Source organism: Taudactylus pleione, unplaced genomic scaffold, assembly GCF_031769625.1.
Source record: "Taudactylus pleione unplaced genomic scaffold, aTauple2 ptg000053l, whole genome shotgun sequence".
In the NCBI taxonomy this organism is placed as follows: Eukaryota; Metazoa; Chordata; class Amphibia; order Anura; family Myobatrachidae; genus Taudactylus; species Taudactylus pleione.
Window position 1 is genome coordinate 34767517 of NW_028284455.1, and position 24380 is coordinate 34791896.

General features: G+C 43.3%; 1 protein-coding gene across 1 annotated transcript in view; it reads right to left on the reverse strand.

Moving 5' to 3' along the window:
• CAPN7 (calpain 7) overlaps nucleotides 1–24380 on the reverse strand; it is a 91567-nt gene that overhangs the window by 60581 nt on the left and 6606 nt on the right. Inside the window, exons 2-6 of the mRNA XM_088462794.1 lie at nucleotides 13890–13998; nucleotides 10232–10389; nucleotides 3134–3201; nucleotides 1009–1212; nucleotides 134–220 (exon numbers count right to left, since the gene is read on the reverse strand). Coding sequence (XP_088318920.1) covers nucleotides 134–220; nucleotides 1009–1212; nucleotides 3134–3201; nucleotides 10232–10389; nucleotides 13890–13998 — 626 coding nt within the window. The remainder of the gene's footprint in view (nucleotides 1–133; nucleotides 221–1008; nucleotides 1213–3133; nucleotides 3202–10231; nucleotides 10390–13889; nucleotides 13999–24380) is intronic.

Genomic DNA, 24380 nt, shown 5'->3' on the forward strand with positions numbered 1-24380 from the left:
ACTACTGAGGATCCATTATATGACTGGGAAGAATTGAGTAAAGAACAGAAGAATTATGCGCCATTGAGAGGATATATTTTCTGGTTATCCTTTTCATGCGGCTGCCTTACTATTCATATTGTAGTGTACTTACGAGAATGGCAAGGGAAAGGCAAATCGTTCCCGCAGATCAACGCTCATGAAAGGCACATACTCAACTCCATTAATCTTTGAAGTCTTCCTGCAAACAGCAAAGAAAAGGTCAGAGTGGGATGGAAAGGAGTACACTCTCATAAGGCCTTATAATGGACCTCTCACCTATACAGAATGGAAGCAGCCATTGTGTGCACTGCATTAATGTTTATAAGCATTTCTTCTACCATTGCACAAGTATGCAGCCAATCAATTTGCTAGGAACCAGTGACATCATACGTGTTCAGCCAACAAAGTGGAGCTCATTTATCCAATGAGTATGAGGCGTGCTGCAAAATCCTCATCTTTAGAGATGTCACTGATATCAGTTTGAGTTACTGGAGCAAGATGACAACGGGAAGAGTTGGTTGGGCTAAGAATGCTTAATTGATTTTTTAATTAGATTTGAGCCCCTCCCTATACTTATACCAGGATGTAACTTACACTTCTGCAGCGGATAGGATTTGTAGGCACACTTTCACTAATATAATAGTAATAATAACAGTACTGATGTCCTCTCACTCTCATAGTGAATTCAAGCTAATCATGAAACGAAACAGACCAGCATTTTAGTTTAATTCAATAATATTAAATTAAGTTTAATTCAATAAAAGTGGATCTGCAGTGTTCACACTGCTCAGTGCTCCTCTCTGCAAAACTATGTGTACGTCTAATTTGTGGAGCTGACTCCATAGATTTGCAGAATAGACGTGCACCGGGAAGAACATATAGGTGCACTAGTATTGAACCATAGTGATTTGTTGTGTACACTGTGTGTGATGTCCACTCTGTGCAGGTGACTGATATCAGTACAGGTACAGCAAAAGACATTCATACCTAAGCACTTCAATCTCCTCCGCTGTGTATCTCTGACGAGGTGGCTCGCTGCTCTGTGTGGGGGTGGCCTTGGAAGCTGGTTTATCATTTAGGCTAAAGTCTGGACCCAGAGGTAGAAAGGGTTTTGCTGGCTGGCTTTGCTTGGGGGCCAATGGCTTGTCTTTTGCAGAAGATTTAGACATAGATTCTTTCAACGACTCTGCTCTAGTAAACAAAATAAATAAATACATAAATATAATTGCATACTACCAATTATTGATATTCTGCTGTTACTTTATTGCAAGTAGATCTAGAAGAATTACAAAGACCCAGGCTAGGACAGGTAGACATTTATGAAGGCAGTCTTCAAATCATTTTCATAGGGGCCTATTTATTATAGGGCAAAACAAAAACAACTCTATGGCCAATTAAAATGGGTGTTTTTCCCTAAACTATTTAATGAGAATCGCTGTATACAATAATGTTATGTTATCACCATCTTACTAGGGCGATAACAGAAGAAAATTGCTAAAGAAAAGTGCTTTATTCCCTCGATTTGCACTTCTACTGCACACGCGTAAACCTCTAGCTGGATCACGCATGTTCATATTCCCTCAGACTGGGTTTTATCAGGATTGTATAACAGAGAAGGATGCATTTAAAAAATGGACAGTCCAGATAAAACAGCAAGCTGGCTCTCACAAAACTCATGTATTTAAATAGCATGTCAATAAATAGCATGTCAATAAGCAGCATGTCAATAAGCAGCATGTCAATAAGCAGCATGTCAGTAAACAGCATGTCAGTAAACAGCATGTCAGTAAGCAGCATGTCAATAAGCAGCATGTCAATAAGCAGCATGTCAATAAATATCATGTCAATAAGCAGCATGTCAATAAGCAGCATGTCATTAAGCAGCATGTCAATAAGCAGCATGTCATTAAGCAGCATGTCATTAAGCAGCATGTCATTAAGCAGCATGTCAATAAGCAGCATGTCAATAAGCAGCATGTCATTAAGCAGCATGTCATTAAGCAGCATGTCATTAAGCAGCATGTCATTAAGCAGCATGTCAATAAGCAGCATGTCAATAAATATCATGTCAATAAGCAGCATGTCAATAAGCAGCATGTCAATAAGCAGCATGTCAATAAGCAGCATGTCAATAAACTTATTAGTCAACCAATAACAGGCAAAAAAACAAATGATCAGAATATAGCTCTAACTTAAATCACAAATAAGTAAAAGGTCTGTTCCAAGAAGCATTTCCATAGCTGTGGACACAGGACTAAAATAGCCCCTAATTACTGTGCATCAGTGACCATACCTGTGCTCCTGAATAAATGATTATCCAATTAAAATTAAGAACAGGGATTGAAAACCTTTAGCATAGCGAAGATTTCTCAACAATATATCTTATATCCCATCATGCCCTGCATGTTCCTGCCTAATGACATCCCAGGAATGCCCTAATTTCAATGAGGTCTTCTAGCATACATGCCGGTGATGTAAATTATAGTACACATTTAATAATGATTATGCGTTTAACAAAGTTACCCAGATATTACACAATTATTTATTCTCTAATGCTGGGCATACACTATACAATTATTGGGCCGATCCGCCAGATATCCGCAGATTGCCCCGATAATTGTAGCGTGTGTGCTGGCGACCAAGGGTTAAATATCGATTGGTCACATGCCGGATCGTCCAGCATGCCCATCCGATAATCTGTAATTTAATGTCGGCCACATCAGGCAGTGTACGCCCAGCCGCTGCCGACAAACAGGCATTTTCCCTGTTCCTTCCTAGGGAAGGAACGGGGAAATGTCTCCTCCTCGGGGGCGGAGCACAGATATCGGGGAAACATCTCACAGTATATGCACGTAATATCTGCAGGGTGACAGGCGGTCAGATAAAATGTCTGTTGGTCTGACAGGCATTTTATCTGGCAGTGTATGCCCAGCTTAAGGATTTCTTATGCAGTTAAGTTTTTCAAGCTGATTATTCAAGTGTTCCATTAGTACATTAAAATATAAGAATTATACTGAACATATATTCACAAAGGGAATGTTTCACTGAAAAAAATAAAGATTAACACATTATCCAGGACTTCATTTTAATGACTGTATATTCATATATTCACCTGTCCAATGCTTGCCGTGCCAACTGTGTCAGTTTGGTTTGAAGGTTTTGGTCTGTAGTTTCATTAGACTAAATAGAAGAACATTTTAGAGGTATTTTTAAAATGAAAAGGAATGTTCTAGAATCAATCTTACACCATTTCAAAAAATGTACAGCATGTATACATGTGAAAAAAACAAAAAACTGTACTTCAGCATTCATTTGCTTTGTCTCCAGAAACAACAGCATAAAATCAGTCAGTGGCAAAGAGAAGAAACTTTATATGTAAAACATAAAATATTGTACAAGACATACAGGGGTATTCAATTTGGAGCGAAAAGTTCGGAATCGGCAATAAATTTTCGCCGATGACGTCATTTTCGCCGATTTCAATTATCCCCGTATTCAATTTCAAAGACTTTTCGCAGGTGCGAAAAGTCTTTGAAAAAAAACGGGGATAACTTTTCACCATGTTTTACATGGCGACAAAAAAGTGCAGAATTGGGGTTTAGGGGTGCAGGCTTAAAAAAAATAGCCTGCACCCCTGGGAATGACATTTAAAAAATAACTGTCAAAAAAAGTTTAAAAAAAATAAAAAATAGAGACGCCCCAAAAAAAGAATTAAAAAATTTGGGGTGACAAAAAAAAAAGAAAGAAGTGTTTAAAAATAGGGTGATAGGTTCAGGGCTATTCTGCAAATATGCGGCAGGTGTTTTCTTGAATAGATTATTAGCGGCATGTGCATTTTTGCAGAATTAGAGCAAAAAAAAAAAAACACTTTAGGGACTTAAAAATATGCTAGTACCAATTTTCATGTACCCCAAATTTGATGGGACCACTTAAAAAAATGAAAAAAATTATTTAAGTGCTCTTCTGCATCACTTCTTCAATGTTGGAAAAAAACACCTGCCGCAGCTATTTAAAACCCGACTTACTTTTGCAGGCTAAAACGGGGGTACCCATAGTGATCTCCATATCTGGACAGCTTTAGGGGGGTCCTTCAATTTATTCCAGATAAATCCCGTTTTTTTTCGCCGATCCTGTTTCGCCGGCTACCGCTTTTCGCAACTTTTTAATTGAATACGGGGATAAAGCGGGTACGCGCTCGATACTTTATCCCAGGAAAAGCTCCGACGTGGAGCGAAAAGTCCTGCACGGACTTTTCGGTCCAAATTGAATACGGGCCTTAGTGTAATATAGTAAGATAACAAATTTATTACAATTCTCCAAGATAAAACTTGGTGTGTCTTCCACGACACACCTCACATATACATACAATGCAACAGAGAAGATATCCAACTTGAAACATGAAATGTATACAAAAACACATTCATGCATCTCATTTCCAGTAAAAAATGGGGAATTACCAGAAGTCCCTCATATAAGGGCCCGTAGTTATAAAGGTGGAGGTCTCCGGATAACCTCTCCCTTGGATCGTTATTAGAGGGTCTCCCGTGTGTAATTCCTCCTGGGTAGATAATCCTGTCACCGACCATGCACCTTTTTACTATATTACACTAGGTCTTGTACGATGTTTATGTTTTTCATATAAACGAGAGTACTATCGCCAGAAACAGACAGTTATACGGGATCAATACAGTTGGGAAGAATTTAATTATTATTTTCTTCATTAGCACCGTGTGCACTTGAATTGTCACAATTATTATTTAGTTTAATGTATCCAAGAGTTATACTATTTTCGACAATTTATCTGCAGCAAATTTTAGGGGCATATGTATCAAAGCTTGACGTGAGATAAAATTGTGAGATATATATCACCAACCAATCAGCTTCTAACTTACATTTTGCAGGCTGTGTTTAAGAAATGATAGTTTGGATCGGATTGGTTGGTGATATATATTTCACAATTTTATCTCACATTAAGCTTTGATACATATGCCCCTTAAAGTGCTAGGCGCCTGTGATCACTTCTTACTATGGTTATTGTTTCCATTATATTAGGATCTGTATATAAACATATGTATAAGTGCAGTAGTAAGTGATTACATATTATAATGCTGGCTAATTTCACGATAAAAGATGATTTAAGAAAAAGTGTCATTTTCCATCAATACAGAAACTAAATATAACCCAGTCTGTGATATGAGGGGAGGGGCAGTGAGGGTGGCAACGAGAGATATGCGAGGGAACAATAATAGATTAGAGAGGTCAATGAAGACAATAAAGATAGATTAGCTTAGACAAAGGGGGTGTCAATGGGATAGATATGTTAGAGGGCAATAAGACAATGCAGGGATGGTGGCAATGAGAGGCATGACAGCAGACAGTGAGGGTGGCAATTAGACATTAGGGCAAGCAGTGAGAGGCTTCAGAGAGTGCAGTGTAGGTGGTAATAAAAAACATGAGAGGGGGCAGTGAAGTTGGTAATAAAAGCATTAGAGAGGGCAGTTAGAAGCATGAGGGTGAGCAGTGAGAGGTATAAGAAGGTGCCACCATATTTCCCTTCACTGAGGCAGACTGGCAGCACAGCAGCCATGGGGAGACACCAGCCTGGTGAGCGCTGCCTTGGCTGCAGTCTAGCTGAAGTGTGCAGGTCAGACATGATTACGGCAATAGCCATGGAACCCTCAAACTGACCGATTGTGACGCATATTCCTCCCTATGTGACTGCACCCTCTTCCATAACCAGAAAACCACCTCCTGTCTTTACCACTGTGTGCGGGAGAGCTAGTAGAGAGCTTTGCTATTAATGTTTTTTTCCAGATAACAGGTAGAAATATGAATGAGACTAATTTTGAAGTGTACCTAAGTTTGTAAGGCATCATAGGCACCTGTACAAGTATTAATGCAAACATTAGTTTGCACAATGCTTTATCTTATGGCATTTTGACAGTGGAGGGCTGTGTAACAAGTAGTTTCTGTGGTCTCATGCATCCAACTGTCACTGCAGGTGGCTATAACATATGGTGATCAACATCACAAGTCAGAGAATATTCAGAGTTACTGTGGAAATCTAATAGTCTATGAAATATACAGTAGGCATTGGCGCGATTGTGTCCAACTTTTTAAAGCAGCAATAATTTAAAAGACAAAATCAATCTGGTTTTACCATTGAAATTATTTCCGCTTTAAAACCTCCTGGAAACTTGCCGGAATTGCACTAATGCGTGCATCTCGCAGGCTATTACATTTCCCCCTTTATTTCTCAGAGATCACTCATCAGGGATACGATCCATGGTCTTAAACTGCCATACACTGAAAGGTAAACCTGCCAATCTGGATAATTTACAACAATTCTGAATGATAATCAGACAGTGTATGTACATGAACCATAAACTGCAAACACTCAAAAACGCCATAGGGATCCACAGGGATACCATAGGGATATGATGGTTGGAGAGATCCAGGCACCAAACAGTTAAAGCTTCAGCTCCCAGGATGCCTCGGGTCCTCCTCCATATATAACCCTCCCCTAGCACAGGCCTTCAGTTGTTCGTTTGGTGCGGCAGGATCAAGACACACCTTTGTAACAGGGGACTGCTCAGGCAGTCCTACGCTTTTATTTTATGTTTTCTTTTATTTTTATGTTTTTGAGTTGGGAGTAATAAGCGTCTGAATTAAGACACATGTACTGCGACCCCATCTACCTCCGCCGGGCCGCAACACCAGTAACTAGGCTGGTGATTTTCGGTGGGTCGGTGCTGAGCTTGCTAGCAGCAATGCTGTGACCCGGACTGCAATTGGACACACAGAGATGTCGGGTAAGGTGATTCCTCGCTTACGAGGAATCGCGCGTGGCCGTCCTTGCTTCTGGTGTAAGAGACGCACCAGAAGCCGCTGTTGTCAGGGCCCGGGATTGTCCGCGTCCTCACTACACCACCGGGGCCATATCGCCTGACGCCGGGGATCAGCAGCAGGCGCTTCTGCTGCCACGAGGCCAGTGTACCGGGGAGGTAGGCGTTTCCTCCAGCAGATCTTTCCCCATCCCAAACGCAGTTCCTATGAAGGGTTTAATGTGTCTGGGTTGCTACGCTTACCCTCCACGTGTGTATGTGTATGAGGTCCACAATCAGTGCGCTCTGTAGCTGTTGGTCTCAGGAGGGTTTTGGTCAGTCTCCCTGTATATCTCTCCCTTGGTTAAGGTATGTAGTGCTCTAGATCCTACAATTCCGTTGTGTTCGTGTAGTTGATTTAGAGTTGATTGTAATTATATTACATATGCATTGTATGTGACTGTTTGCTAGCTGCTGAATTGACACTGTCTTATTATGTCTGTCAATTATAACTATCACTGTTTTTCTCTCCAACCTCTTGGGGTAGAGGTCTTTTTCTCTGAGTACTTCACATTCATTAAGATTTTGTGAAGGCTGTCACATAACATTGCAATTATTGCCTTTATTGTACATGTCAAAAGATAAAGGGATACAGGAGGTGGAGGCCCCTGTGCTGGTTCCATGTAAATCATGTATGGCCTATTTGTCCTCTCAGGACATTAAGGATTGTTTTTTGTGTTGTCTGTTATAAAGAGCCACCTCACCAGCCAGTTGCCCTGTCCTTGGCCAAGAGCCAATTTGGGTATCCTCTTTGTCCCAGGTAATGATGCAGTTTGTGGATCATACGGCTGCTCCCACTATGCCTCCTTGGATGGGGTGTCCACAGATGCTCTTTTTGTATTATATGGTTTTCACAAACGAGGCTGGCCTGCTAACATACAGACTCTTGTGAGACAGCTATGCATGGCTATATCTCAGATGTACACACAGGCTGATCTCCCTGTCCCAAGCACGTTGACAGCACATTCTACTCGGTCTGTAGGGCCATCATGGGCATTTAGTCATGGTGCCTCCGCTGAACAGTTGTGTAAGGCAGCCACGTGGTTTTCTGTCCACACTTTTTTTAGGTTATATGCCTTTAATACTTTTGACTATCAGGATGCTTCCTTTGGGCGAAGAGGTCTCCTTTCTGCTCAGGAGTGTCCCCCACCCTAGGGGAACTGCTTTAAGATATCCCCATGGTATCCCAGTGGATCCCTATGGACCCTGAAGAAGAAAACTAGAGTTATGGTAAACTTACCTAGATAACTGCTTTCCTTCGAGGTCCATAGGGTCCACGGGGCACCCAAACCAACTTTTGGTCACAGATTCCCTCATCTTGTGTAATACCCCTTTTACACCAGAGCTAAAACCCGGGTTATTGCAGGGTTAACCCGGGTAGCTCCTTGGTGTAATAGGGGACAGGGTTGGATTCCCGGGTCGAGTGACCCGGCAATCAAACCCAGGTAACCTGCAGGGTTTAACACGAGAATGAGCTGTGGAACCCTGCAATGTAAATGGCGCGATCTGGGTCACGATGACTGAAGCACACTGCATGTCGGCCGGCTTCAGTGGCGCTTGGAGATGAAGTCATCTCCAAGTGTCCACTTCCACGCCGGAAGAGCCGGGTCACTGCAGACCCGGCTCCGGTATGAACGGCGCTGACTCAGGAAAATCCTGGGTCGGCGCCGGCTAAATTCCGGGTATGAGCCAGTTTGGAACCCTGTTCCAACCTCTGAGTCAGACCCGGAATTTAGGTATAAAAGTGGTATTAAAGTGTTCCTGGTGTAGGATTGCTCTTGCTTCTCCTCTTTCCCTCTCCTGCTTTGAGGCTTGTTAACTAAACTGAAGACCTGTGGCTAGGGGCAGAGTATATTTGGAGGAGGACCCGAGGCATCCTGGGAGCTGAAGCTTTAACTGTTTGGTGCCTGGATCTCTCCAAACATAATATCCCCATGGTAAACTTGTGGACCCTATGGACCTCGAAGAAAAGGAGTTATCTAGGTAAGTCTACCAGAACTCTAATTTTTTATTTGATTTTCAAGCAAGTTCGATCTGTCAGATGGTCGTTATGCAGCTATTGTTTCAATCTTATAGTGTATGGTAATTACCAATGAATGATCTCTCATAACTGATCACTTATACAGTAAAACCATTTAAATGGTGATAATAAATTGTTTAATGTATGGCGTCACTTCAAGATCATCTGCACATCATGTACATTAACCTTGCCTAGGATTTAGGTCGGAGAAATCATATGGCTTTGGATGTCCAAGCAGATAAACGCCCATCCTTTATCTGGCGGGCCCTGAAGTAGATGAAAATGTTTTGGGTCATGATGCGCATATATCTCAGAGCAATGTGAATTCATTCTAACTCAATTCACTTTATTCTAAAGGTATGTATCCATTAGGCGATTAAAATGAGCGATTGAACGATTACAACATTGTGATCGTTCAATCGCTCATTAATCGTGCATAAATCGGGTAGTATAATGTCGGAAACGACAAGCGATGCATGCTCCCACTGGTCGTTTCCGACATCAATCATCGTCCGAACATGCAGGTCAATCTGTCGATAATGACAGATTAGGCATATTCGGAGAAGAGGGAGGGTGCCTGCACTGAACGACATACCGTTCAGTGTAGGCACACACATTGATGAGGAACGACTGTCTGATTACAATGCTGTAATCGTACTCTCGTTCCTCAATCGCCTAGTGGATACGCGGCATTACTCACAAGTATTGTGTTTGATTATTACTTTTATTTACAAACACGCTCATCTGTTATTTGATAATTGTATGCACTATATGTATTTAACAGATTACCTTGGCCACACAGGTTTTCCTTTAATTATTCAGTATAAGTGATTTTTATATTACACATAAGAGCTATACATATTTATATTTAGGGGTTTGGCATATTTCGTCCACATTGATCATGTCAACATTCATAATGTCAACATGTCCATGGCGGCAACATTGAGTATGTTGTGTCTGATGTATTGATGTCTAATGGACAGAATGTTGACACTGTTTTTTTGTGTGAGTATCCCTAACCCATATGCAAATGTCAACATTTTGGCAATGTCCAGGACTCAACATTTATGATGTCGACATTTTATTCATGTCAACATCATAACTTTGCATTCTGGTGTCGACATTATAATTGTCAACATAGACTTCATGACTGCATACCCATATACAGGTGTATATAAACATATTTATGGTATTTATTTAATAATGCCTATTCTTGACTTTTTCTTTTCTATTATTTAGTATTTGTTCCTTTGTTATTCTGAATCTCCCTTCCGTTTAATGCATCGGATGTGACATTTGTACTCACTGTTGTTAGACAGAGCTCGACTGCCTCAGAGTACAGCTCAATAGCCTCTTCTGCATTTCCTTTGTCATCTTCCTGAAACGCCTGAGTGACGAGGAAGCGCGCCCGCTCCAGATCCAAGTGCTGCTTTGATTTTAACGGATCGATATTCTGCGCTTGAACTGTGGAATAGTTAACAAATGGTGTATAGGTTAATTACTATCACTATATAGAGACAAGCTACAGTACATGCACCTAGTTTTGAATTTCTCTCCCTTTAACGCTAAAAGTTAAAAAAAATTCTTTATGGTCGCCTTAGATATGTCTTCACATCTGTGATTGGTTGTGAATCGATCTGCTGAGCCAATGACAACAAAAGGTATCTAACTGGGCAAATGTGTTTTCTCTATTAAAACAAGATGGTAATTTCTCACCACACACACGCGTGTAAAAGAATGTAGGACACCATTATATACTAAGAGAGCTACGAAGGAATGACACCAAAAGAAAAGAAAATGCTAATTACACTACATTAAATTCTAAAAAACAAAAACAATGGTGCTGTGTGTGCGCGGCTGTACAAAGGGCATTTCTGCCTAAGGCTCGATTCTGAGTCTAATTCAGCTCCGTATTTGGCTGTATCTAGCAAATTTCAGCAGACTGCGCATGTGCATCAGTGAACATACATGTCTATGCATATCTCCAAGAGATTCCGGGACAGGCGCATCTCACTCGCTTCTCTCAGTATGTGCAATGGTTGTTTATGGGTATCAACTGTATGGACACACAGCAGAGAACCGTCTAATTGGAAAGTCATGGGATCAGATGGATCTCCTTAGCATGGGGTAGGAGTAATGATGATAGCTGTGGCCGTGCTTGTAAAATCATTGGGCAGTGAAAAGCATACATATGAAGACAGGCAAATAGTCAAATTAGCATTCTGATAGCAAAATATCTGCATCTCTAAGGCGATCGTATTCGGATTTGAGCACAACACAGAATCAGGCATGATATATCGAACATCAGGCAGTTTTATCCAGGTGTACTACATTGTCTTGTAATAAAATAAATCAATAAAAAATAAGAAAAACTCTACAATACAGAAGTCTGGGCCTAATTCAGACCCGCTCACAAGCATGCGCGAAACCCGGATAGCGACGGGCAAGCCGTCGCTATGGGTCTCGCTACAAAGGGGGCATGCTGTCGATGGTGAGCGACAGCACGTCCCCTTTGGTGGGCGTGCCGGGGGCGTGGCTGGCCAGACGGAGGCGTTCCCATGGGAACGCCTACCGTCTGGGGCCGGCCCCACTGACATCACAAGTCATGTCAGTGGGAGTGCTTTCGGCTCTGATAGAGCCAAAAGCACTCCAGGGCTACCCTACCACAAGGGTCTCGTCGCAAGCCCGATGGTCGTGATGGTCTTGAACATCGCAACCATCTTTTTGGCCGCTCGCTATAGCTGTGGGTGGTCACCCACAGCTATGCGAGCGGCCAGGAGGCCGCTCTAAAATTCAGAGGGACGGCCCTGATTCAGAGCGAGCGCTCTGTCCGAACGTTCGGCTTTGAATCAGGGCCTCTGTTCATGAGAGAAAATATCATTTAAAATGTATGCTTACATTGGGTATATCAGGATGATAACATAGAAGTAATTCACATTTCTTAGCCATCCACTTGGGACACTGAAATATGTTAAAGTAAAGTATAGTGAGCTCAGAGGAGCATAGACACCTAGATCTTAATGTGTTCATGCTCCCTCCCCTTATTATATCCACATACCTGCCAGAAGCAGTTTAGTTTAAGTGTACCAGCACTGCAGGGGATTTGGTGTTTTTTCATGTGTATTATTACAAGAAAAGGGCTCCACTCCGGAACAGAGTTAGATTAAGAACCCCTTATAGAACTGTTGGCACTGAGTCTGGAGGTACCATAGCGTTGCCTCCACAACTGACCCCCACTACCAACATTGGATAATCCAGAAGAGTAGACAGCCCCAGCAGCTCCATGCAAACGGATGCACGGTTTCAGGTAGACCTGGGGGAGAAGGGGGTTGCATGTCATGCCTGTTATTGCTCATCTTCGATCTAGGGGGGTGATTATCATTCCATACCGGAATGATTTTTTGATCAAAGCCTCCTCCACTTTCTTGTTTCTGACTTTGGTGCTGGACACTATTCAAACATTAGAATTCCACGGTTGGATTACCAATTACAAAAAGTCAGTTTACTCCCACCCTCCATATCATCTTCCAGAGACTGCCATAGAATAACCAGTTTCAATGGGTGCACCTGCCAGAGGGCAATATTCTTTAGTTACAGGTTCTGTTAAAGTCCCTGTCTAGTCACAAAGGAGCTCTGCTATTTTTGTGCATGAGAATGCTGGGCAAGATGGTTTTGATATTCGAGGCAGTCCAGTTTCACTAAAGGGAGTTCCAGGTCTAGATAATTGCAGTGAAAAGTCTCCTCTTTGTTTGTCCAGTCAGGTCATCAGACTGTCCCCACAAGTGTGACAATCTTTTTATTAGTGGTTGAAGCTGGAGAAAACTCAGTTAAGGGAGACTATGTAACATTTGAGATTTGATGCTGTGTGGTCATGCTTCAAGGTCTTCAGACCTTTTCTTCATCTGAACTTATTTTGACTGGCTTTGACTGTGTGGCTTTTGAAGCCAAGATTCTAAAATCTAAAGGCTTCTCTGATCATGTGATGTTTTGTGTGAGGAAATGAGTCTCAGCAAAAACTATGGAAGACATATCTTTTTGTGTGAACCACTTAGGTTGATTAGTTCATCTATTTAGTTGTCTAGGTGGTAGATGCATTTCTTACAGAAGGACCGGAAGTGAGAACTAATTTTTGAAGGTCCAAATTTTGTCCCTTTAACTTCTCCAAAGTAAGCCAGCTGGGTTACCAGAAGACCAGACTTTTTTGCTGCAGGTGTTGCATGTACAACCTTATTTTGTGACACCTATTGCTCTATGAGATCTTAATTTCATGTTGAATGGTTTACAGCATCCTACACTTGCCTCTTTGGAGTAGGTGGACTTCAGCCAGGAGAGTTGCATATATAGGTGTCCATTTCTCATCAAAATTGAGGTCGTCCTTCAAAACAACCCCTCATTTCTATCTAAAGTAAATTTTAGTTTTCACACCAAACTGGATATTGAGATTCCTGCTAGGACCATAGAGGGGTCTCTCCATCCTTTGGATATGATCGGGGCATTAAGTGCTTATGTTCACATGGCAAATGATATGAACAATATGGATGATCCTTAAAGATGCTCAGAGAAGCAGTCCATTTATAGGTGGATTACTTGCCTCATAAATCAGGCCTATTCTGGGCATCCAACTTCTGAAAACTCAAGGGTTCACTCTACCAAGTCAGGGAGAGCCTACTGGGGTGTGTGGCATGGGACTATGGCTCAGCAGTAGTACAGAGCTGCCACTAGTTTGTTTGTTTGTTCATTCATCAGATTTTACAGGTTTCACTTGTTTGCATTCAGAAATGCCAATTTTGTAAGGTAGATGCTTCCCATACTGCTTCCTCTGAGTATGCCCACCCTTACAGGCAGCTTTGGGACATTCCCAACATATCACCAGTGACCCCCAATGGAGAACTAAAAAAAAACCCAGTATTTTCTACATACGATATATAAAATGTCTGGCACACTTATACAGCACTTCAACCTACCTGCAGTGAAAAGAGCTTGTACTCTATCTTGGTACTCATTTATCTTATCCTGAATATTCTCCAGAGAGGATCCTGCCATTTCAGCGTATATTAGGGCTTGCGCTGCTTCCTACAACACAAATACACATATTCAATGCAAGCCGGTCATGCTATTTTGAAAAAAATATTTAACATTTACAGTAAAACCTAAGAAATAGTCTAAATGTAATATAAAGTTATAAATACACATAGGATTGCTGAGACAACATGCTAGAAAATAAATGTCATTATCTAATTTAACATTTGATGTGGGCTGTAAGCAGTAGGAGCTCTGACACTTCTCTTATCTCAGTCACCCTCTCCCTCTCACACACTGCCTGTCACCTCTTCCTATAACCCCATCCCTGTCACCCACTGCCCATCCCTCTCACCCACTACCTGTCACCTCTTCCTATAACCCCATCCCTGTCACCCACTGCCCATCCCTCTCCCTCTCACCCACTGCCTGTCACCTCTTCCTATAACCCCATTCCTGTCACCCACTGCCCATCCCTCTCCCCCTCTCCCTCTCACCCACTGCCTGTCACCTCTTCCTATAACCCCATCCCTGTCACCCACTGCCCATCCCTCTCCCCCTCTCACCCACTGCCTGTGACCTCTTCCTATAACCCCATCTCTGTCACCCACTGCCCATCCCTCTCCCCCTCTCCCTCTCACCCACTGCCTGTCACCTCTTCCTATAACCCCATCCCTGTCACCCACTGCCCATCCCTCTCCCTCTCACCCACTGCCTGTCACCTCTTCCTATAACCCCATCCCTGTCACTCACTGCCCATCCCTCTCCCCCTCTGCTGTTCCCTGTCACTACTGCCTGTTACCTCTATCAGTCTCTCCATCACACACTGCCTATCACCTCCATCTTTCACTCATTGCCTGTCAACTATCCATCACCCTCTCCCCCTCTCTGTCACCCACTACTTCTCCCTGTCACCTTTCCCTATCACCCTCTCCCTGTCACCCACTGTACTTTGAACTTGGAATTGGGTGGTGGAGGGGGCCCAAAGCAAATTTTTGCACCTGGGCCCATCACTAACAAGTTCCGCCACTGAAAGTGAGAGTTTTTAGAAGTGGAGATGTTGCCCATAACAACCAATCAGATTCTAGATATTATCTTCTAGAAGGTGCTAGTTAAATGTAGAATCTGATTGGTTGCTATGGGCAACATCTCCACTTCTAAAAGCTTTCACTTTAGCAAATACACCCCATAGTCATTAATTTAAAATTATTTTATTAATGCCATTCTAGTAAAATGCAGGGTTTACTAACAGGCTCCCTATTATATAATGTAGGGGATAATGTAGAGAATAAGTCAAAGCAGGGCACAGAGCTCAGGGCCCATCAGTGAATGCTGCAGACCCTCCAACATTACCCATTCTATCCAGTATAAAATAATGATGGTGGTGCACTACGAAACTGAATACAACTGTACTCAACTGTATTTTGAGCCAAAATATGGGTCATTATAGAAATTCCTTTTTGGTGAACTCTTATTTCTAAATAAATGTTCTATAAAACATAACTTTTAATAAATCAAGTAAAAAGATTAGCTGCACTTACAGCATTCTGGGGAGATGTATCAGGCCATGGAGAGAGAAAGTACCAACCAATCAGCACAGCCTGTAAAACAACAGTTAGAGGCTGACTGATTGGTACTACATCTCTCTCCACTTTACTCTATCCAAGGCTTGATACATCTTCCCCTCTGTATTCTAAAAATGTATTCTAAACGTGTACTGAAAATGTGTCTCTGAGACTCTTCAAGAATGACCATTATTTATCTACCCGTTTGGCATATTACACAAATGCATATTATTTCCCTTCCTTTCTACACACTTTCCAGCTGTCATAGGCTGCCTAATGCCAGAGGTTCCTGTGCAGAAGAGGAGGCAGGAATATATAGCTGGCCTTCTATACCTGCAAGAAAGATTGCCATCCGTCACTGTGATTGGAGAGAATTCATGGTCATAAAACCAGTTAATTTATATGTATAGCACACACGTTTTATTTGTTAACTTATTTATGGAATGATTTAGAAGCGTAGAGATTTCCATGCAAGCGAGATTTAATTCAAAGTGATGTGCCGACACTGCACACATATAGGCCATTCACAGTAGAGCCTTCCCTGTCATACTCCTGAGATTTGATATTTAAATGATTAGAATAATACAAATAAGATATTTATAACTTATAAACATCTTCTTTGTTTATTGTAATAATTTTTATAGTTTACACTTACCAGCTTTGTGGAGCTCCCTGGGACTGCAGGGAGATGAGAGCAGGCAGCAGCAACAGCTCATCCTCGCTCCTGTATAGTCAGACATTGCCTACAGAGCTGGGGGCAGGGCCACACCACGGGCAGTAAGCTGCACATAAAGAGAGCTAATAGAGGCATGCCTCTGAGTATGGGGGGGCGTGCCTTAAGCACTGATTGACAACTTGGATGTGTCATGTGACCAGGAAGTGCACTGCAGTGTTTAGAGATCGGAGCTCAGTCAGCAGCTGCAGCAAGAGAAGAGACAGTGATGCAGGTAGGAGAAACAATGGACAATGAAGCTTAGTGTAGTGAGGGGAGAGTTACAGTGAAAGGGGTGAAATAGGCTCCCATCTCCATGTGTGCCTCCCCAACCACTGACCTCACCGCACGTCACTGCAATGCTGCCAGGCGCAATGTGCTGTTCCAGAACGGAACATTATGTCCATCACAGTATCTTGACTTTTTAATAATATGTATAAACTAAGGCTTATATAAAGAAGCGTCTGACACCACAATACAGCTGCATCAGTGTGACAGAAGCTGCCTCTCTGTGCTATTGGTCATGTCGCTGACCTATTAATAAATAATATTGGAACGGAGCCTACAGGCCAGGGGCAAACCATCAGTAAGGCGGAACCCGCTTTGTCCACTAACTCTTAGCCCTCACTGGATGCTGGTACGTCGTAAGTCTACAGACAGCTTAAATAACAAATATATGAAATTGTGAGGAGTGTACCTGCAACTATGTAAAAAAAATTAAATCAGAAACATCTGGCAAGTGTAGTAGAGGGCAGATGCCAAAGTAAGTGTATGGTGTGATAGCAAGTGAGGATTACGTTCAGTAAGAAGGTAGTTAATCACAGATATTAGGGCACTCCAGTGACAAACATGTACAGAATAAAAGTTACATCAATGCATTTATTATTGCTGTCTATGTAATGAAGGAAACAAAAGTTGCATAACTAAGTAGATAAAAGTTGAACAGGTATTTTCAGATGTTTGAATATAAAGGATCTACCTGTATTTCATAGTATACAGCCCACCAGCAAACAGTTTTAACAATAGCTAGGACATTGACAACATGAAGTCATATGTTCAATGTGTGAATACAAAAGAGAACCTTGACTTGTGTAATAAGATACCTATACTGATTCATATCTAACCAGCACAGGGAAGTCAGAGAACAGGTCTCATTTATTAGTGTTCTTGTAGAAAAAACAATTTCTTAAATTTATTGATATTGTTTCAAGCACACAAACACTTAGCAACAAAATAATCTTGCATGTATCAGAAATAATTATTAATATTGTATGACAACATGGTATCACACAACACATAATCAGGGGCATAGGGTGGACCAATCAGAGTTCGTGCTCCAGACACCAGCCACTATCTTATGCACTCCACAGACTCTTTCTTGCTCAGCTGTGAGTCTGAATCACAATGTAGCAGATATAGCAGCAGCACTCAGTGCTCTCCTCTCTGCACTGAGCGGCCCCCTTCCTCCACACTGCTTTGTACCTGCATCCTGAGAGCAGGCTGCGCACCCTGACAGGGGTGGTTTCTCCTCCTGTGATCTGGGTCCCATCTCCCACTCTGGTCCTGACGTCACCTGGCCCAGGTCACACAGGAGGAGAGAACATGGTGGCTGTGTCCCTGCTGCTGAGAGCCCGGGCTGCAGCACCCGTGACTAGGAGGAGCCTGTGTCACATGTCAATTAGGGATGTGCAGGATCGGATAGGTTCGAGTTTGCACGCCGAGTTTGGATTTTTCCCTCCAAAAAACGGGACTCAGAAAGAGGCAAAACTTCATCTTGCATGGACAAACATCATCATTCCTGGACTTGCATGCTTGTCCATGCAAGATGACGTTTTGCCTCTTTCTGAGTCCCGTTTTTTGGAGGGAAAAAGCCGAACTCGGCGTGCAAACTCGAACCTACCCGAGCCTGCCTGCACATCCCTAATGTCAATGAGGGGCACTACTGTGGCTATAATATCCATATAGCTCCCATCTGTGTCTTGTGGTTTAACGTCCATATCGAAGTGGCAGCTCTGAAGGGTTTGATTCAGATTTAGGGGTCTATATATCAATTTCTACATAAAATTATGTAGAAACTGCATCATTTTATGAATTGTTGCTATGTACTCACAGAAAACTCCTAATTAACGCTGTAGACCATAGTTCCCATTATTATCAATGGGGACTATGGCATGAACCCTATGTACCAAACTCCAAAGAAACTAGCTTTTTGGAGTTTGGCCCTGTGGCACCTAGGGGCAGGGGCATATCTATAATGGGTGCAGGCCTGCACCCATAGAATTACCTCTCCGGAGTCCTACACCGGCGCGGGGGTCCGGCGCTGCAAAAATGACTGGAAAAATGGCCGCCGCGTCGTTTGCGGCCATTTTCCCTGTGACCAGCGCATCCTCTATAGACTCTGGGCACACTTTAGTGCCCAGAGTCTATAACTCCAGCACTGGCCACGCACAGCTCAGCGCGCTGCCGGCCGCCGGACAGAGAGGAGGGGGCCCGTGTCGGAGACTGCACACGGTCCCGCTCCTCTCTAGAAGCGCCCCTGCCTAGGGGTGCCACGAAAACATTCTGAAACACTAAGGGTGCCTTAAATCGAGAAAGTTTGGGAGCCATTGGTGTAGGCCGTCCTCACACATCCCATTACATGACTTCCTGCTTGCCTCCATTCCTCACTGCACAAACTCCTGTCTTGATTAACATAAGTGGACAAGTCACTGCTTCTAACACGATCAGTTCAAACGCACTTTAAAAAAGGTATAGGGTAGGATGAGTGAAGCCTCATACACACTTGTGTTATACTTGTATTTTTAAGGTTGGAAGAAGGCATATTAAACACAATGATGTTTGAACTGTGGGCCTGATTCAGACCGGGTCGCAAGCGCTGAGCACTCACAACCGGGTCAATGTTTGCCCACTGAGCATGCGCACAACGGAACCGGCCCTGTCGTGCGCATGCGCGAGACCCGGCTAGCGACGGGTGCTCCATCGCTCCAGGTCTCGCACCAAATGGGGCGAGCTGTCGATGGTGATTGACAGCTCGCCCCGTTTGGTAGGCAGGCGGGGGGGGGGTGGCTGGCCAAACTGAGGCGTTCCCGAAGGAACGCCTGCCGTTTGTGGGCGGCCCCACTGACATCACCAGTGATGTCAGTGGGAGAGCTTCCGGCTCTATTAGAGCCAGAAGCTCTCTGGTGCTTGCGGTCACGAGACCCTACCACAAGGGTCTCGTCACAAGCCTGATGGTCGCGATGGTCTTGACACCCACAGCTATGCGAGCGGCCAGGAGGCCGCACAAAAAAAAAACGCCCAGATTCAGAGCGTCCGTCTCTGAATCAGGGCCTGTGTTTTTTTCTTATTAGCATTAATCAGATCATTGTAGGCTTCCGAATGCAATAAAACATGGCAATACCAAAACATATGGAACCAGTACTTCTCCAAAACCCATTAACACTAAACGCAAGTAAAAATGAGAAAAGGTGTGGGGACTCTAGAAATAATTATTTCTGGTGTCAGACCAATTTACAAGAGTTTTACAGATGTTTACAGTAGTTTTACAAAATCCATGGGTATGAGGCCTCAAATGGTCTACAATTCTTTATTGTGGTGTGGTTGAATATGGATGTAAATGGAAATAGGTACTGGATGGCAGAAATGGCACAGAGACCCCAAAGCATTCACATTCGCCAGTGAGTCACATGTCAATAAGGGGCACTACTGTGGCATAATGTGCATAAGGGATAATATTGTGCCAGAATGTATATTGTGGACACTACTGTAGCAGAATGTGAATTGTGGGCACTACTTTGTGGCATAATGTGAATAGGGGGGCACTACTGGGGGTGGACTCCATAGTATACACTTGCTCCGTGCACCATGACTCCACGCTACGCCTCTGCATATTTTATTTGTAATAGAGATTAAACTAAAGATTTATTAAAGCATTGCCAGGTTACTGGTGCGATTCCCCAACGCATATTTGCCTACTATTGCAGTTTCCTCTACAGGAGAAGCCCGGAGAGGAGATGTAGGTGGGCGGTGATGGGGCCAGGGCCGGATTATTTGCGTAATTAGGTCCAGAACCCTCCTCACAAACCACGGATTCCTGTTATTCTCCCCATTCTACCCACTTCCTTAAGAAGTGGGCGGAATGCTGGAGTACCTACTCTTCTGGGGGTGCAGTGACCCCAAAAAAAAAATCGGTTGCCTCCTGAAGGTTCCGGGAGAGTAGTTAAGTATATCCCAACATTTCCGAGTCTGCTGGACATTCCGGGACATTAAGCAAGTATGGGTGATAGGTAGACTCCAGGGCAAGAGGGTCATGTTGCATTTGCTACTCCATTTGTGGCTGTTTTTTTTTTTTTTTTTTTTAGAAACTTAAAAACTTGACTAGACAAATAATATATATATTTAATATAAACTAAAAATAGTGGAGTGCAAGGTATGGTCTATTGTAATATTTGCAACTTGTAACAACTGATTTAATAAGCAGGAAAACAAAGTGACTGAAATAACAGGTCCCATTACCTACAGTTTATTTGTTCCAGAGCAGGAAGTAAAAAGTAGGCCAAGTACAGGGAGTGACTTCATATGAGCGAGGATCTTAGCCTACATGGGATTACGCATCCAGGTGCTTACATTCCAATGTAATGGTAATGTCACCTGATCAGTACTGCTTACTAGGATGATATGATTTCCATATCCTCTACAATCTAAGCCACTACACATATTGTGTCTATAACAGCTGCCTGTTCTTAAAGAGCATCTGTCATGGAAACACAGTGAGACAGCCATTTTCTGGCTGTGCCATTGTTTATGGAAAGGCATATTATCAATTTGCTAATAACTAGTGGCATCTTAAGGGTATGTAATGACTGACGATGTGCAATTGTGATGTGCCATCGATTTATCAACATCACATATTTTCCTGCACACCTGGGTAGACGTTGGCAGCAGGGGCATTTCAAGAGAGGAGGGGGCCCGCGTGTAGTTTCCGTCACGGGCCTCTTCCTCTCAGTCCGGCGGCGCACTGAGCACAGCGCCGCACTGATAAGACTCTGGGCACTAGAGTGTGCCCAGAGTCTATAGCGCATGCGCAGGTCACCGGGAAAATGGCATCGGCTTCCATTTTCCCTGTACTGCGCATGCGCAAAATGACGGGAAATTAGCTGTGGCGGCCATTTTCCAGGCCTTTTTACAGCGCTGACACCAGCACCGACTTGGGACTCCAGGGAGGTAAATATAATATGGGTGCAAGGTATGTTGTGCAGGCCCCCCTTGGACCCAGGGCCCGTGTGCACCACACACCCTGCACCCGTAATAAATATGCCCCTGGATGGCAGATATATTGGGAAATCAATTGAGCGATAAATGGCCTTGGCACATTAAATGATATGGTACAGTACCTTGACTGTGTGCAAGTGATATATGTGATTGATACACTAAAATACAGCGATATAATTTATTTTTGTTTTCTCTTTTTTGGGGGGTGAGGGGGTGGGGGGTGTTGCATGCAAGTCTAATGCTGGCTGTATAAGTGCAGATACTCCAGGGAAATATCCTAAAATTGCAGCATGCTCACATGCAGTAGAGCAGCACAGATGGTGTAATAGTCAGTATTACTGCCTCACAGCTCTAAGGTCATGGATTTGTGTGGAGTTTGTATATTCTCCCTGTGCTTGCGTGGGTTTCCTCCGGGTACTCCGGTTTCCTCCCACACTCCAAAAATATACTGGTAGGTTAATTGGCCCTCAACAAAACATTACCCCAGTGTGTATGTGTGTGAGCATGTGGTGGGGAATATAGATTGTAATCTCCACTGGGGCAGGGACTGATGTTCGACAATACCAGAAGTATACGGGGTCCAGGTTTAAAACATATATGCAATCCTAAAGTCAATCACATCGAAATGGGTAAAAATAGAAAACTATTTTGAAAATACCAATCAGGAAGTGGGCGGGACAGCTGGAGCCACAGTGTTTGTATGAGTGGGCTGGCTTACCTAGGTGCTTCCGGCGCACAGCGTGGTCTATCATAGTTTATAGCAGTTTATGAAGATGGCAGCGTGCTCTCATCTCATTGCTGGTTATGGCTGCTGTAACACTAGTCAGTGGTTACATGATAGCAGTGTGCCAGCAGACTAGCCTCGGCAAGAGGAGCCCTATAGAGATCCCAAGGAGGAGGTTGAAAATGAGGAAGAAGATGTGGGCCATTTAACCATGGTGGAAGGAGGAGGAGGATGATCTGGCCACCCTGCTGAGCTGGGTGAAGGCTTTGTCACAAAGTTTTTGGAGAGCCCAGGAGTGTATGTGTGGATCAAAAAGAACTACAAGAAGGTAGGTGCAGTAGGGGATGGCATTGATCTAGTTATGGATATTTGCAGATTTCCATTTTAACGGCTATTTGTGTATATACATATATACATACATACATACATACACTTTGTGGGTATATTATAATGGCCAAATGAAAAAAATATCTATATAGCTCCCATTTGTGTCTTGTGGTTTAACTTCCATTCCCAAGTGGCAGCTCTGAAGGGTTTGATTCAGATTTAGGGGTCTATTTATCAATTTCTTCATAAAATTATGTATAAACTGTATAATTTGATTGATTGTTGCTATGTGCTCACAGAAAACTCCTAATTAACGCTGTAGACTATAGTCCCCATTATTATCAATGGGGACTATGGCATGACCCCTATGTACCAAACTCCAAAGAGCGTAGCTTTTCGGAGTTTGGCCCCGTTGGCACCTAGGGGTGCCACGAAAACATTCTGAGACACTAAGGGTGCCTTGAACAGAGAAAGTTTGGGAGCCACTGGTGTAGGCTGTCCTCGCACCTTCCATTACACGACTTCCTGCTTGCCTCCATTCCTCACTGCACAAACTGCTGTCTTGATTAACATAAGTGGACAAGTCACTGCTTCTAAGACGATCAGTTCACTTCAAACACACTTTAAAAAAGGTATAGGGTAGGATGTGTTACACTTGTATTTTTAAGATTGTAAGAAGGCATATTAAACACAATGATGTTTGAACTGTGTGTTTTTCTTATTAGCATGGGACCCCCTCACTTTAAAAAATTGGGGTCCTACTCCACTGTTTTTGGGTCCCATGACATATTATTGGGGGTGTGAAGGCAGAGAGCAATTAGGACAGTGCAGGGGGCAGGTAGCAGTTGGGGTAGAGAGGAGTAAGAGCAGGCAGTGCTGAGGGAAGGTGGGGTAAGTGCAGACAGCAGTTGTGACAGTGCTGGGGGCATGGAGTGGGCTAGTGGTAGGCAGGGCTGGGGGTATTGAGGAGGCAAGGGTACATAGCAGTATTTGTGCACTGGCCATGTGTGCAGTTATGTATGTGTGCACTGGCCATGTGTGCAGTTATGTATGTGTGCACTGGCCATGTGTGCAGTTATGTATGTGTGCACTGGCCATGTGTGCAGTTATGTATGTGTGCAGTTATGTATGTGTGCACTGGCCATGTGTGCAGTTATGTATGTGTGCACTGGCCATGTGTGCAGTTATGTATGTGTGCACTGGCCATGTGTGCAGTTATGTATGTGTGCACTGGCCATGTGTGCAGTTATGTATGTGTGCACTGGCCATGTGTGCAGTTATGTATGTGTGCAAAGCTCTGGCAGTGAGGGGGTTAATACTGCAGCAGAGAGCACTGATACAGTATATTTAGATAGCTCTACAGACTTTCTGCAGGCACAGGACCCGGTCATTTATAAAAGAATGGAGTCCCTCACTGCTTGTAGCGCGTAAATACGTGCTATAGTGTGTTTCCAAAAAAACATGCAATAAAATATTGTAAGTTTGTCTACCCAAAAATATATATCCAAAGGTGAAGAATATATTTTACAAATATGGTATGGGTGACTGGAATGCACACAGATGTACTGGGACCCTAGTATATGTTGAAGTATGAAGTGCGCTCCATAATGCTCCTCTAAGGAAGCATTTGCCCTTACCAAGATGGCCGTCGGTTAAGTATTCTGCGCATACACAAAGCCATCTTCTTACGGTGTATGAGCGCCACAGCGAGACACGTAGCTCCAGAGAGACCCTGCACTATACCTTAGATACCTGCTACCGGGCATAACTCTACCCTATATATACACTCCCCTACCCACATACATCACTGGCTGGTGACTTAGATGTTCTGCTCAAG